General features: G+C 29.2%; 1 protein-coding gene across 1 annotated transcript; it reads right to left on the minus strand.

Moving 5' to 3' along the window:
* Window positions 1-1,340: 1,340 nt before the first annotated feature.
* On the minus strand, window positions 1,341-9,428 carry LOC122510008. The gene is made up of 4 exons (XM_043624387.1): window positions 9,317-9,428; window positions 2,074-2,260; window positions 1,879-1,973; window positions 1,341-1,772 (listed from the first exon to the last, which is right to left on the minus strand). The coding sequence occupies exons 1-4, from the start codon at window positions 9,370-9,372 to the stop codon at window positions 1,619-1,621; spliced, it is 492 nt and encodes a 163-aa protein (XP_043480322.1). The 5' UTR covers window positions 9,373-9,428; the 3' UTR covers window positions 1,341-1,618.
* Between the last annotated feature and the right edge of the window lie 5,961 nt (window positions 9,429-15,389).

The raw sequence follows: 15,389 nt of genomic DNA on the forward strand, positions 1-15,389 counted from the left end.
ATCAGTTCTCTGTCCTTTTCTGAGAACAGTTTTATACATTTACTTAATTGATCCACCATCTTTCCACGCTATGACAATGAATTGATATTGTCCTACCAAATAGAATGGAAATAGGAGAGAAAGGAGCTCCCCTTTTGGTGCAAATCAATGTTTTGAAGGGATCTGCTTTCTCCATCCTTTATTGAAAACAATTTTATTGTTTCATAATCCCCATTTTACTATGACAACGAATTAATATTGTTCTGGTGAAAATAGGATGGAGCCAAAAAAAAAAGGGGGGGAAATATATATATATAATTTTTATTATTCACTCTTTAAGGCGAATATAATTTTCATCCCTCCTATTTTCACCATGCCCCTTGCGATTATCTTGTGACGACCTATAATCATAACTCCGTCAACATCCATCAGCAATGAAGATAAAACGGGATAAAACACAAACAATGAACCATAAAATTTTCTAAAGCTACCTGACTTCTATAAAAATAATTTCCTTTTAGGAAATAACAATTTACTTAAGAATTACAATATAATTAAAGTTTTACTTACGGTAATTATTTTTTTGATCAAGCCTCCATAATGGATAAATCCAATAAAACATTAAAAAAAAAACAACAAGCATATGCTCTCTTGAAAATTTTAAAATTGACTCATTTTATGCCAGTAAATCTTTTTGCGCAAATTAAAAAAAAGAGAAGAAAAGGGAGAGCAGCAAATACTCTTTCGAAAATTCCAAAATTGGTAAAAATTTTAATCTCCTTCTTTTCTTCTATCTTTCAACTTCAAGCTTTGTTTTCAACCCTCTTTATTCTATCCTTTTGTTGTCGTTACTTAATGTTTCTCCCCAGCGATGAATAATAACTTGCATTCTTACTGGTATCGCCTATTTTGCCCTATAGGATTACCTTGCCAACTGCATTATTGATTTAACACAATCCTAGTTTTTTTTTTTACTTAAATAATCCTTAATTCAAAAAAAAAAATTTTTCATAAATTTTTTTCTTTTTAATTAATGCGTGATTCGTGAAGTATGCAACTAAAGAAACAAAATATACCATCAACTTCCTTTATTAAAATTAAAAAAAAAAGAGGGACATTGTAACTAAACATCTAGTTTTGTTAAATTTTTTTTATTTTTGTAGATAAGATAGAAATTAAAAGAAGTAGTAAAAATACCGCCGTTACGTAACTTTACTGTTCTCCATTATAGTAAATAACATTATATACTAGGATATTAGGTAATAAAAAAAAAAGAGAAAAATATATATCTATTTCCTTAAGGTTAAAAAAAAAATTATGTTTTAAGTAATAGAATTGTAAAGGTTAAAATAAAAAAAAAAGAAGACTTTAAAGCACGCGAGTGTGCTCGCGACGACGCAATCGGGCCTCCCTCTTCCGCTCCCGACGAATGTGTCGCCCTTCCGGTAGGGAGCGATGTCCCACTGTCTCGAGCGCCTCATCCACCGGGATATTGTAACACTAAAAAAAAAAGGAAAGGAGTAAAAGAAAAAGGGAATCCTTCTTACCGTATAAATTTTTTTTTACCAAATTAACTCCTTAATTAATTGATAATAATGTAAAAAAAAACAATATCTATAAAATTCAACATTTAAATCCCTCAATTGGTCCTTACCAATTGCCACCGTGATCGGAAGCAAATCATTTCTCCTTCTACGGGGACGAATTCCTGAATGTATGAGAGGAAGTACTCCTCCCTCAGTGTATAGGCCCCGAAGCGTGGCGGCGAGTGGGCCAGCAGATCCTTCAGGGGACTAAAAAAAAAAAGATGAAAATTATCTCTGCACATATAAAAAAAATATATTTTCTTCCCAATCGTAATGATTACAGCATTTCAGTATAGCCTCTCAAAATACGTACACTCGTTCCTCCTCTATACAGTTAGATTCTCCCCCTACGATGACGACCAAGTCTCCATCCTCTCTTTTCACCATAACAGGGTCTCGAAAGGAGGCCTAAAAAAAAAAGGAAAAGGGGAATGAAAAAAGAACGAAAGAAAAAAAAAGGGGGAAAGGAAGATTTCCTTTTATTATTATTATCATAAGTTGACCTTACCGTCGCCCAAAATCCTCTGCCCAAATACTCCTCCGTACTTCTCCGCCAGTAGTACTCCTGACGCCAAATCATTCGGGAGTATTTTCGCGGCGGAGTACTATTCAGAAGCTCTTCGCTGAAGTCCCACCCTAAATTGGGATTTATTCTATGTGGTACTGGGACCCACCGGCCATACTCTACCACGATTCTAATGAAATGAAAAAGAAATTTTTTTTATTTCCCTTGTTCTATTAGAAGAAAAATGTTCGTTCTCTTACAAATTATAAATTATAAATTATACTATGAAAATGGTTAATGGTATTATTGGAGAGTAGATTCAATAGAATTAATCGAAATATCGGGGTTGTTACTTTCGGAGAATCGGTCATAATCAGAACATTGAAGTCATGCCTAGACTAAATGATTTTATTAAAAAAAAAGGGGAAAATTATAAATGGGGTTACCACGTTTCGCTCTTTCCAAATTCCCTGACTTTTTCCAAATATTTTTTTTTAGGTCAAGAAGTGGAATTTTTTTTTAGTTTTAATACAAAAAAAAAATTTTTTCTTTTATTCAGCAGCCTCATTTTAGAATAGATATGCAGTCACCATTATTTTCTAACGAAACTAAAATTTCAAAAATTTAAGATATGACGAACATCAGTATTGTTAGAAAATTCTGCAAGAATTAAATTGTTTGACTGCAGGGGTCAATGTTTCATTGAATGATTGAGTGTTTCTTAAAATTGAATTCTCATATCAAATTTATCAACAAGTTTTTTTTTTCTCTCCTTCTTACAATTTAACTCTTTCGACGAATTTAGTTTCTTTTTTTTTGAATAATTTAATTTATTGAGAAGTTTGATAAAAGTTATATTGGAAGTGATTGAGGTTCTAACAAGAATTTTGTTATAATTCTTGGAAATGGTTAGGTTTCTGAGAGAATTGGAATGCTCTTTGAAAATAATTGGATTTTGCAATCAATTGCAAGTTCTCTAAAAATTCATTTTTGTACTTCCAACTAAAATTTTTTTTATATAAATCCATTCCTTTTAATAAGTAAATAAATATTTAAAAGAAATTATCGAACCAATAGAAATTTCGTGAAATTCAACTGAAAATAATAAAATTTATCAAAAAAAAAAAAAAAATTTTTTTTTATCAAAAACTTTTATCAAATCGAGTGTTCAAAGTATTTTAATTCAATAACTGACAAATAATTAAATTTTATAAGGACTCTCATTTTAATGTATTTATATTTCTTGGTGTGAAGATAATAATTAGAATTTTACTAGCTAAAAAAAAGAGATAAAACTCAAAATTAAAAAAAAAAATTGAATTTTCGCAATGTTCCTTAAACAAAACAAAAAAAAATTCCAAATTTGCCTCAGTTGTAACTGTAAGAATTATTAATTTTGCTATTAAAACAATATTATATTCAAACGTTCCCACTCTGAGAGAAATCAAATATTTTCTAAAATTAAAAAAAAAATATGTTGCCTTAATTAATAAGATTACAAACTTTGTCTTTTATCAAGTGAATGGTTTATAAAGGGGTCTAATTGAGTTTTTTTTTTGAAGCCATTTGAAGTATTTATTTTAATTGGTGTTTAATTGAGGAATTCTTGAATAGTCGAATTTCGTGGACAAATGGATTCTAGAATTCTTGAGGAATTTTTTTTTGTTATTAAAATTAATCATCCCTGTGGAAGAATGGTGATGATTGGAATTGTTTAGAACAGAAGTTGTTAATGTTTTCAAATGATTTTAGAATTAAAGAAGTTCGTACATAAATGTAGTAGAATATTTTTGAGTATTAGGTCACTCTAGAATGAATTAAAAAAAAAAATTTTTCTATTGCGCTGTAGTGGCACTGAAGGCATTTGAAACATTTTATCTAGCGCCTTTCTCGCATTCTGCTCGCAGTGCTGGAGTGAACATAACCTCACCTGCCGAAACTTTATTTCGCGAATTAAAAGAAAATCAGTAAATCTTTCTGTCAGGTCAATTCTAAAAAAAAAAAAGGTAAATCCAGTTTGAGGTTATGTTCTCCAATTCGAATGGAGAGAAACTAATAATATATCAAAAAAAAAAATTTTTTTTTGTTGTTATTCTTGGTGATAAATCATTAAATTGATTACTTAAAATATATCAAAGAAAATCTTTTTTTTTTAATTGAATAAAGATTCATATACAAATTTTTTTTTTTAATTAAGTGAACAAATTAGCGAATGAACCATAAATTTATAATGCAATATTAATTTATATTTGAATTTATTACAATCACAAATATACAAATATTTAGAATCCTTCACTATCATTTGTTTTCTTTAAATGCCACAATATTCTCCAAGAAAACATTTACTTTTACCTTAAAGTTAAAACCAAATTCCTTTGATAGTTGAGTTTGAGGTTATGTTGCATTCTAGTAAAAAGTGCTTGTGCCATTCAAGGCGCTAGAAGAAGTCGGCGACATAAACTGCCATGCAAATTCCAGTGGTGGCGTTAACATATATCTAGGCTTCCATTAAATTTTTCTACCTGGGTTAAGATATTGTTTGGATTTAAAGAAGAAGTCAAAATTTGGTCAAGTAATAAAGTTTTTTTAAAAAAAAAAAGGGAAAAACATTCTACAGGATAAATCCCGTAATTCATTAATTTGTTAATTTTCTAAAATGCTGTTACAAGGTGCTAATATTTTTTATTTACGAGGGAAGTAATGAATAATAATAATATTAATAGTAACAAAATAAAGAAATGTAATATTATCTATCAAACATAATTATAAAAACAAAAGCATGAATTCTAATTAAAAAAAAAAAGGAAATCGCTACTTTATATTTTATTTCCATTTTTTTTATATCAAAACGAAACCAAAAGAATAACCATGGCTAGCTTCAGGTGTAGACAAACTGGACGGACTGAATGAACAAATACGACGATTATAATAGTTAATTGACAGTCTGTAACGAGTTCTATTATGAATTTGTGAAAGTGATTTCATCCTTGTGGGGAAGATGTGATAACTTATGAGAATTATAGAGATTTTTTTTTATCATTCGATAAAAGGTATTAATGTAATATAATTAAAATATTATATATTAATATTTAATGTAATTAAAATTTTATTTTTATCATTTTAGTATTTTCTCCAAATAGAAAAAGACAAATAAAATATTACTAGAAGATCCTAACGATATGACTTCAGATTTTGTGATTTTGAACAATCCAACTTTTGTGATTACTATTGGAAAAAGTGTTGACAATATTAAGTTCAAAATTAAAAAAAAAAAAACTTGTATTGAATTAATTTTGTATATGTGTAAAAGAATTGAATTTTTATCACAACTTTATTTAAAAATTTTCATAATTAAACAAATTTCATAATAAGGGTATTTTATTCTTTTGGTTTAAAAAGAAAGAGATAAGTTTTTTTTATATATATAATTAATAGAAAATTTTTTTTTGTTCTTAATGAAAAGAAATAATTAACAAACTTTTTTTTTAGAAAGAAATTAATCACAGTTTTGATAAAGATATGTTATTTTGATTGAGAATGATAATTAAATTTCTCTATTCTAAATTAAAATTTTCTTAAACCTTATTAACCGGAAAAGGGATTTTGTTTTTTTTTGTTATCACAAAAACACTCAGTTATAAATTCTCTTAAAAACTATGGGGAGTCTCTTGCTATTAGCGATGAGGCCCAATGAGAGTGAGAATGTTGTCCAATTGGACAAGGGTGTGTCTTAGGGGAGGCCCGATGCCTAGCAAGGAAAATTCACAGAAAAACTTCCCGCCCACTGGAAGTGGGACCACCCCAGTCTGGCTTCCATACATTTGATGCTGGAACACTTTGGTATAGTGGTTTGCGTTTCTATGTGCGGAAGGACTCGGGAGATGGCACTGTGCGCACCACCAAATGTGTTTTGAACTATCGGGGAATATATAGCTAAGTTTTTTTTTTTTCTTCTCAATTTTGTTAAAAAAAAGAAGGGGAGTTTATTTTCTTATAAGTCTTAGAACCAATGTATTCATATACAATCATTACTTGACGTAGTTGTAGCCATAAAACTTATTTTCCATTATAAAATGTCTTTACGGGAAAATATGAAAGTTTGCGGAGAATGAGTAGAATTTATTAATTCTAATGAATTAACCCTGTATCAAATTTAAGTAAAATTGATGACAATAATTATTTTAAAAGATAAATTTTGAATTTTAAAAAATTTTGATAATATATGGCACTGGCTGTCGTGCCCGTCTTCGACGGGTTTTGGTTTCTACCAATGCATTTAGCGGTGTTTCTACCGATCTGGAGAATCGGAAATACCCGGGAATTTGATTTCACCGGAGAATTAATAATTGGTAACCATTAGCTATTTCGGTGGTATAATTATACTATTTGAATAGTCTCCACCCTTTAAAAAAAAAAAAATTCAAAAATTATCAAAAAATTCGAGAAACCGAATTTCTTAAAATTTAACATTTTTTTTTCTTTTTATGGCATTTAGCTTAATTATTTTTGTTTAATGTAGCAAATTTCTTACTTTACATACTGATCTTTAAATAAAAAACTTTAATAACTTTTCCTGAAAAGCTTGCTTAAAGATTAAAAATCACTATTTTCTTAGAAAAAAGTTGATCTAAAAAAACGAAAAAAAATTTCAAAATACGTTTTTTTTAAAAAAATTTTATTGTAGAAATGGGTTTTATTTATCTGAAAAAGTTAGCTAATGATAGTTTTGCATTTATTTTACAAAAGATAAAAAATTTGCATTTTTTTGATTTTTCGAATTTTTTGGAAAAATGTCATAACTTTCGTTCAAGTTAATATTTTTTTTATCGGATAAGGCTATCATTGTAAGTTACGTTAATACCTAATAGTGATATAATATCTTATTTAAAAGTTTTTATTTCGATCTAATAAAAATTTATTTCGTTTAAATAATTTTATTTAGTTAAATCAAATAAATCTTAATTGGATTAATTAAATAAATACTTGACTTTAATAAATGAATTTATTTAACACAAATTATTTCTAAATTTTATATTTTTTATGGATTGCTTCTAAACTTTCTATAGTTGAGTATTACATGTTATTTATTAACATTTTAGCATAATTTTGCAAAAAAATAATACTTTGTAACTAAAATGGAAATATAAAAATGTTTTGAATATCAAAAAAATTGAAAAAAATTATCTTGATACCAATTGCTATGAAGCTTAATTCAATAGTATTTGTGGGCTCTCTGATTTAACTTTTAGTGATATCTTGATCAATGTAAAGACAAAAGTTAAACACGGTGTTTATTTTGGTTTAAAACATTTTCCGGCTTTGTCCAAATTTTTCCTGGTTTATTCGACGGGTTTTTTTTTAATAATGCATTTAACGGGGTGTCTACCGACCGGAAAAGACGTAAAATATCAGGGAATTTAATGTAACCGAGAAAAACTGGATCTACTTGCTATATAATTAGTTCAAATTAGACTGTACTATAACTCAAAAAAACTGGAGGGAATTTTAGATTGATTTTAATACATTATATTGATTGAAGTACTACAAATTGAGAAATATTGTTTTCTGCATTTGAATTAGTTAAAAATAACTAATTTGATAATAAAAAGTCGGTCACTGTTTAAAATGGTATTATTTTCCTAATGAAATAGACAATAGTAACTAATTATTATTTTTTCCCTGTCGAATCAAATTCCCGGCTATTTTCCGGTTTTCTGTGTTGGTGGATGCACTATTGAGTGCGTTGTCGGAGACTACGGCCCGTCGGGGACGGGTGCGACGGCTAGTTTTATATAATTTAACGTGTGTAAGTTAGTATTGGCATCATCATTGAAAGAAAGGGGTTATTTGATGTAACATTCAACTAAATTTTATTTTCATGAATTTCTTGATCACAGAATAGTTAGCTTTAACTGTAAATAATTTTCTTATTTTACAAAACACTAAACACTGTGGTTATTAAGAGTACAGTAATTACCTTCATAATCTCGACAAACATAATTATTATTAGAAGTGGCTGCTGTGTTATTAAGGACTACAGCATAAATTTAAATTCTTAAAATCATATTTTATAAAATAGTAACTTAATATAACTTTAATTCTTATAATTCATTAAAAAAAAAGAGAATATGTCGCATCAAATGTCCTTTCTCTATATTTGAGTGATATTAGCATTATGGACACATACCCGTCGGGTGGATGATGATTGCGAGGTCAAAAATTCGATTAGGTCGACAATGTATGGAACCAGAATTCTGGAACTATCGTATGCCTAATATTTACCTCGCAATTTTTTTTTTATTAAAAAAAAACCTAATCCTAAATGTTATTTATTGTTCATTTTTATACTTCATTATATTATATTACATCTTGTAACTGGATAATTAATGCAAGTTATAATTAGTATTTTAGCTACAGATAATTCTGTTTTCAAAGAAAAAAACTTACGAACCATTTATGGATCAATTACTGACAAAAATATATAAGAGAACACTTTGCTTGAAACTATAAATTAGATTTTCATAACTAAAAGATCATGAGGATGTCAATAATTCCGAGTCTTCGATTCGGAGCGATCGATTACTTCATGTTTTATAATAATCAAAGATAGAACGATAAAATTAACATCAATTTCGATTATTATTTCTCAGAGTTTTAACCGAAATCCATTTTAAATCGGTTTTATGAGAAAATTCAATGAGAATTTCATTATTAAAAAAAAAAAAACAACAATTTATTAAAGATTTATTGAATAATTGCATATGTTTTCTGAAATTGAATTCTTTTAAGGGATTGCATCAATTAATTTTCAAGCAATTTGAACCCTTTTGCAGAAAGTAGTATAGATATTAAAATTATTTGAATTTGGTTGGTTAAATCTCGTCGCTTTCAATACCGTTACATTTAATCTACTCTGGAATATTCTTATTGACTGTTTGTCTAATAATAATAATCATTAGAATAAACAGTTAAAAGCGAAGTATATTTTTTTAACCATCTATTAAAAAAAAAAGGAGAGAAGGATTTTCGTTCACAACATAACATAAAATTTAAAAGTTTTGCATTAATATTTTATGTAATTACATTGTTTTGACTAAGTTAAAAAAAAAGGGAATTTATGACAATGGTTGAATAGAATTCTCTGAATTTTATGGAAATCACGGCATTTTACAGGGAATCTATTAAGGGTTCCTGAAAATAATTTAATTATGTCAACAAACATATAAGCAGTAAGAGGGTTCCTTACCTTTTCGCTCCCTTTTGTTTCCCTAATTCTCCCAGCAATTCGACATAGCTGTTCATCCTCGCGACGAGCTCCTTCTTAATGTTCTCCTGATTTCTTGAAGGAAGAAATTCGCCCCCCCCAATGAGGCACTCGGAGAAAACCTTTTTCCTGAGGATGTAATTTTCTTCCCCAGGAAAGGCTTCATATACTTCACGGGCCCCACTAAAAACATCTTTCCCCGAGATGTTCAATTTTTCACACTTTTCGCCCACCATTTTGTTCATTTTCACCATTTCTTCCCTTATATCTTTCACCTCTATTCTTTCCAACATCGATATTAATTCTCTAATTCCCTCCTCTAAAGCCTTATTGTCTGACGCCACACTTTCACTCTTGCCCTTGTTCGCTATCACTTCACTCCTGTCTATCACTTTTTCACTGTCCATTTCACTATTCTTCTTCTTATTTAAATTTATCACTTCACTCCTGTCTATCACTTTTTCACTGTCCATTTCACTATTCTTCTTCTTATTTAAATTTCTCACTTCACTTGTTTTCTCGTTTTCTTTTAATTCACTGCTGTTTTTCACAATCTTAACATTTCTTTCCATTTTTAAAAAAAAAAAAAAAAAAGGAGAATAAAAGAAAAGAAGAAACTTTTTTTTTGTACGCGAGGCAATTAGCTTCCCGGTCGTCACCGAACTGATTTGCGGGGACCTGTGTCTGGACCTCGGCGACATTGAGCCCTTATCACGGTAATTCTATACCAAAACATAAAATCACCGTGACTGGGAACGCACTATAAGAAATACATTGTAACTTCTTATAGTGCGTTAGAAAAAAAAAATTTTTTTCTTTTAACGACTCTATTAGAATTCGTAGAGAGGAAGAACAAAGAGGGCCTGTTTTCCTGAAACTCATAAAATCACACGCACCTTAACTTCGTTTCCACCGCAGTTAGTTTTCGGGGACGAAAACGGAATATTCACGGTGGGTTGTTACGGTTTAACCTAACACTAACTTAAATTTAAAATTTTTATTTAACTCCCTAATTTTTTTAAAATTTTTTTTAATTAATATTAAAGTCCCCTCCCCACATTTTTTTTAAACCTAAGCTCAGCTGAAAGGTGATATCCCGAGATATCACAAAACATAAGCTTACATCAGCACCGCACCGGAAACGAAGTTGGGCTATTTAAGCGCTTTCATTATAAATAGAATTAAAAGACTAGTTAAACAAAATTTATGATTTTCAGGAACTCATTAAAATAACATTATTATAATTTATACATATATATAGTACGAGCAATATTTTATCCTGGATGTCCTACATATTTTTGGTTTGGATGTTTTAGGGTTTACCATGGAGTATCCTTGGATATTCCGTATATTTTAGTGTTTAATATTACAGAAATTACATATGGATATCCTGGATATCCTGTATGATTTTAGTTTGGATGGGTATGTTTATCCAAATATATTTTAGTGTTTAATATTACAGAAGTTACATGTGGATATCCTGGATATCCTACATATTTTTGGTTTGGATGTTTTAGGGTTTACCATGGAGTATCCTTGGATATTCCGTATATTTTAATTTAAATATTATAGAAACTGTTTGTGGATATCCTTGGATATCCTATATTTTGTTGTTTTAATTATCATGAAAATTGCTTGCGGGTGACCTCGGATGCCCCATGTGTTTTGGTTTTAAATGTAATAAGAATTACATGTGGATGTCCTGGGATGTCCCGCATATTTTAGTTTTCAAAATTATAAGAAATTACATCTGGGATATCCTTGGATATTCTGCATATTGCTGTTGTTTTGTTGCGTATACCTTAAAAGTAATTTTATATAAGGTAAAATTGTAATTAAAAATTATAAGAAAGAAAATAATCATATGTATGAACGTCGCCTTTTAAACCTATACATCTTTGGGTGGCTATGGCAATACGCACGCATACATATGATTCCTTAAGACAGCACTAGCATAGCGGCACGCACACATGCATTCTACATATAGTACAGACCACTCATACATAGTTGGCCTCTACTCGTTGCTTCTTCTTCTTCGTTCCATCCTTCCCTCTTCCCCTAGGCCCCAAGTGCTTTCAAACAAACGCACGTGCAACGATTCAAATAAAATATTATTTCCTTTTAAACCCAGCAAAATAAAGGGAAATTATTTATTCAAAATTATTTCCCCATTCAAAATTATAAGGTGTTTCTGAGATTATTGAACAATAATAACCAGAGCACCAGCACTAATTATTAGTGCAATATTATTAATAAATAATTAAATTATTTATTGATAATAGCAATAAATAATTTTTTTTTCTCTCAATTTTTATTAATTATTAATTTTTTTTATTATTAAATTTTTTTTACTTTTTGGAATTATTCGAAAATAATAATTCCGGAAAAGTATCAAATTTCACTTTTCTCGCCTGTTAAACAAACGCACGTGCGATGTAATGGTTATTATTTAGACTCAAATAAAGGCTGGCCTGGTTTTTTGTCTGCGGCCAATGGGCTCACTGCAGTTATGCATGAAGATGAAGATGCAACTTTTACTTGTAAAATTTGTCGACAGAAATAGGTTGTTTTTTGTTAGTACCCCATCTTACCAGCCGGTGGGGCAAGATGGGGAGATTTGCAATTTTTTCAATATTATTAATTATAAGCTTTTTTAAGAAACAGATAGCCTTTGTACGCCTTTTTTACGAAAGACTGATTTCCAAAAATGATAATTAAAAATAATAATAAAGTATATATTCGATAATTTTCGTTTTTTTGCGCTTTAAATCTTAAGTATCCCGTCTTGCCCCACTCTCCCCTACATGTAATAGCGTACTACGGGGGGAGGGTCAACATTCCCAAAAAATGGGGCTACGTGGCTTATGGACGACCCCTAACTAATGATAGTAAAAATTAGAAGTCAATCTGCCACCATTTGCGAAGTTAGGAGTTTATTTTTATAAAACACCTATTTTTCTAAAATGTCAACGTAATCTTAATCACGCTTTATTATATTCTTGCTGAACATGAATATCGTATTTATTTTCAATTAAATTCACGTTGTTTCACAAAATTTTAAAAAAATTGAAATATGGGTTCCGTACTCCCCCATGGGTCAAGAATAGTTAGAGCTAGTTTGGCACGGAAAAATCCTGCTAATGCGACTGGAAATTATAAAAAAATGTTTAATTGTTCTTTTTAGGTTGATATACACAATGGTGCGTAATTATATGTGACCTGGACAGTGAAAAGGGACCTTACGTGCGAAAACAAGTTTTCGAGAAAACAGCAGTTAAAGTTTAACTTAGAAAAACCCTTGTAACTTTTTTAAATATTAATATTTTTTAATCAATTTAGACTTATTTTCTTCACCGTGAATCACAGTATCTAAATAAATAACATACAAGTAATGAAATTTTATTTTCACTAATTGTTTATATAAATTAATAACAAACTCCCCAAACATAGAAAAAATAATCTAAGTTTTCTAACTTGCAACAATAAGTATAAATAAGTGACACATGTTTGTAAGGGTTTTTTTCGCTGATTACGAATATGATAACAAATTTGAATTTTAACTGTTGACAGTTGTCAAAGAAACTGTCAACTTTTCTAAATAATAAAAAAATTATCGTCTTCGTTATTTTAATTTGTATAATAAAAAAATCAGTTTTTTCGTATTTTACTCTTGTTTTTTTTAACTTTAAAATTTTTTTTAAAAACTTCTAATCAACTTATGTTTTTTTGGTTTTCACCATCTTAAAGAGCATTTCAAACCCTATCCGAATCAACAAAAAAGTAAAAAATGATTTTTTGACACGTAAGGTCCCTTTTCATAGACCAGGTCACATATACGGAAAAATGAAGCTTATTGACCAAGAAATTGGTGGTCGTCTGAAGAAAATTGGTAAACTTTCAGGTTCTAGTTCAGACGAATTTTTATTCAATATTGAAATTTAGAAAATGTTCAGAACATATTGTTATTACTTTCAGATATCAATATTAAATAGTCTAAATCCAATAAAATAAAGAAAACAAAAATTTACTGATTTTTTATAACATGATCCGAAAAGGTCTTACCTAACTATTCTTGCCCCATCCTCCCCTACTTTTATTCAACATACAATTCAAAAAATATTTTATACAGTTCAAATTGTAGAAAATTAAATTAAAACCCTGACCATCGTGGGGCCCTTTTCTTTATAGTATTATTAATATTAAATTATTATTATTATTTTTTTTAAATTTTTTTGTTTATACACCCGTCTTAAGCCTACAATCTTGGCTATACAAGTGTTTTTACAACCGTAGAACATTTGTTACAAACATTTCTTAAATTTTACTTAATACTAAATTTTTGCGCCTACAGAGCGACTTAAAAATTAGGAGTACTCGCATTTGCCTGGATCACCCGTCTAATAGGTTTTCTCGCCAGTGGAGAGGGAAACTGTAGAAAACCTCTCCTGAGTACAACCGGTTTATCGACAGTCGAGTTCTAATGGTGTGTACCGGACAATAATCGACGGTGCACATCATTATACCTCGACGTCAAACCTCCCGCTCAGATTGTCTCACGTGCCGGAAAAATACCAAGCCAAAAGGGCGCGAACCAAGGGTACTTACCCTTGGTCCTTAAGACGACCGCCAAGCGAGGCATCTATCCGACTGAGCTAATCTGTCGGTATATTAAACTATTATTATCAATATTAATAATAAAAATGGAAAAAATTGTTTGATTCAATTAAATATTTTATTTGTCTATTATCTATTACTTAGTTATTTTTACCAAATTTGCATTACTTAGGTCAAATAAATGGAATAATTCAAATTAATAAATATTGCTTTAAATCAATTATTATGAAAATTGCTTGATTCAGTAATTCATGTTCTTTTAATTCAAATATTTATTTGAATCAAGAAAATAATTTTTCCAAAAAACTACAGATTTGTTTGTATCAAATATTCATAATAAATCATTATTTTATTTGCGACTAATATACCATTAATTGGGTAAAATAATTAATTATTATTTATCCCAAATGCTTCTATGGACTCACATGCTTGGAAATATTAATATTAACCCTTAAACCGCACCCTGGGTGTGCGACACCCATATTCTAGCTTTTTACTCTAATATCTCATTTAAATTCGTAAAAATTGAACATGTGTTGATATTGGACAGTACATTTTGTACTTAACTTCATGTTTCGTGATTGATATTAGTCTGTCAAGTGTCTTTGTGTATTTGATAATTTTATGAAGTTGACGGCGAAAAATTTCTGCTTGTCTGACACCCAGTTTTTGGTTTAAGGTGATTCCAGTAGTTTAAGAAAACTCTTTTTTAATTATTAATATTAAATAAATCATTATGAAACCTATTTTCCTTCAAAATAGATGTACTGAGCAATATAAGATAATTTTTCAAAAAGATAATATCCTATTCCAGCTTAAAGAACACACTTAAAAGTCAACCTGATTTCAGATTCGTAATCAGCGACCCTGAAAATCCTCAAGTATTCAGTTTCAAGCCAATCTGATCTATTTTTTATTTCGTTGTCCGCCATATTGGATCCGCTATTTTGAATTTTGGAAAACTAATATTAGATTCGTAATCAGCGACCCTTAAAACCCCTGAGTAACAAGTTTCAAGCAAATTCGACGAATTTTGAAAAAAATTTCCGCCATCTTGGATCCGCTATTTTAAATTTCGAAAAACTGATGTCAGATTTGTAATTAGCGATCCCAGAAACCTTAGAGTACCAAGTTTCATAAAAATGCATTAAAAATTTTTTCAAGGGGTTAAATACGTCAAATTCCAATTTCATCCAATATATTTCTCCTTAATCCATTTTAAATACTTCAAATTCCATCCAACATCCAATCAATCGAAATTTCAATTTTATCCAATATTTCTCTTCTTATCTTTTAAATAAAAAAATCAAATGTTATTCAAAACAGGAAAAAAGTAAATGTCAATTTCTTTATCCTTTAAATTCAAAATGAATAAAACTATATCAAATGGTAATATAATATTTAGAAAAATATAACTATACCACTCAAGAAACACTTTAAT

The sequence above is a fragment of the Leptopilina heterotoma genome, unplaced genomic scaffold (assembly GCF_015476425.1).
Source record: "Leptopilina heterotoma isolate Lh14 unplaced genomic scaffold, ASM1547642v1 Lhet_65, whole genome shotgun sequence".
Lineage (NCBI taxonomy): Eukaryota > Metazoa > Arthropoda > Insecta > Hymenoptera > Figitidae > Leptopilina > Leptopilina heterotoma.

Excerpts from the sequence above, each read along its gene's own strand:
- LOC122510008 (XM_043624387.1), bottom strand. The coding sequence starts at position 9,372 with ATGAACAGCTATGTCGAATTGCTGGGAGAATTAGGGAAACAAAAGGGA. Across the intron at positions 1,974-2,073 it reads GCAGAGGATTTTGGGCGACG|GCCTCCTTTCGAGACCCTGT; the intron begins GTAAGGTCAACT and ends TTTTTTTTTTAG. Across the intron at positions 1,773-1,878 it reads TGTATAGAGGAGGAACGAGT|TCCCCTGAAGGATCTGCTGG; the intron begins GTACGTATTTTG and ends TTTTTTTTTTAG.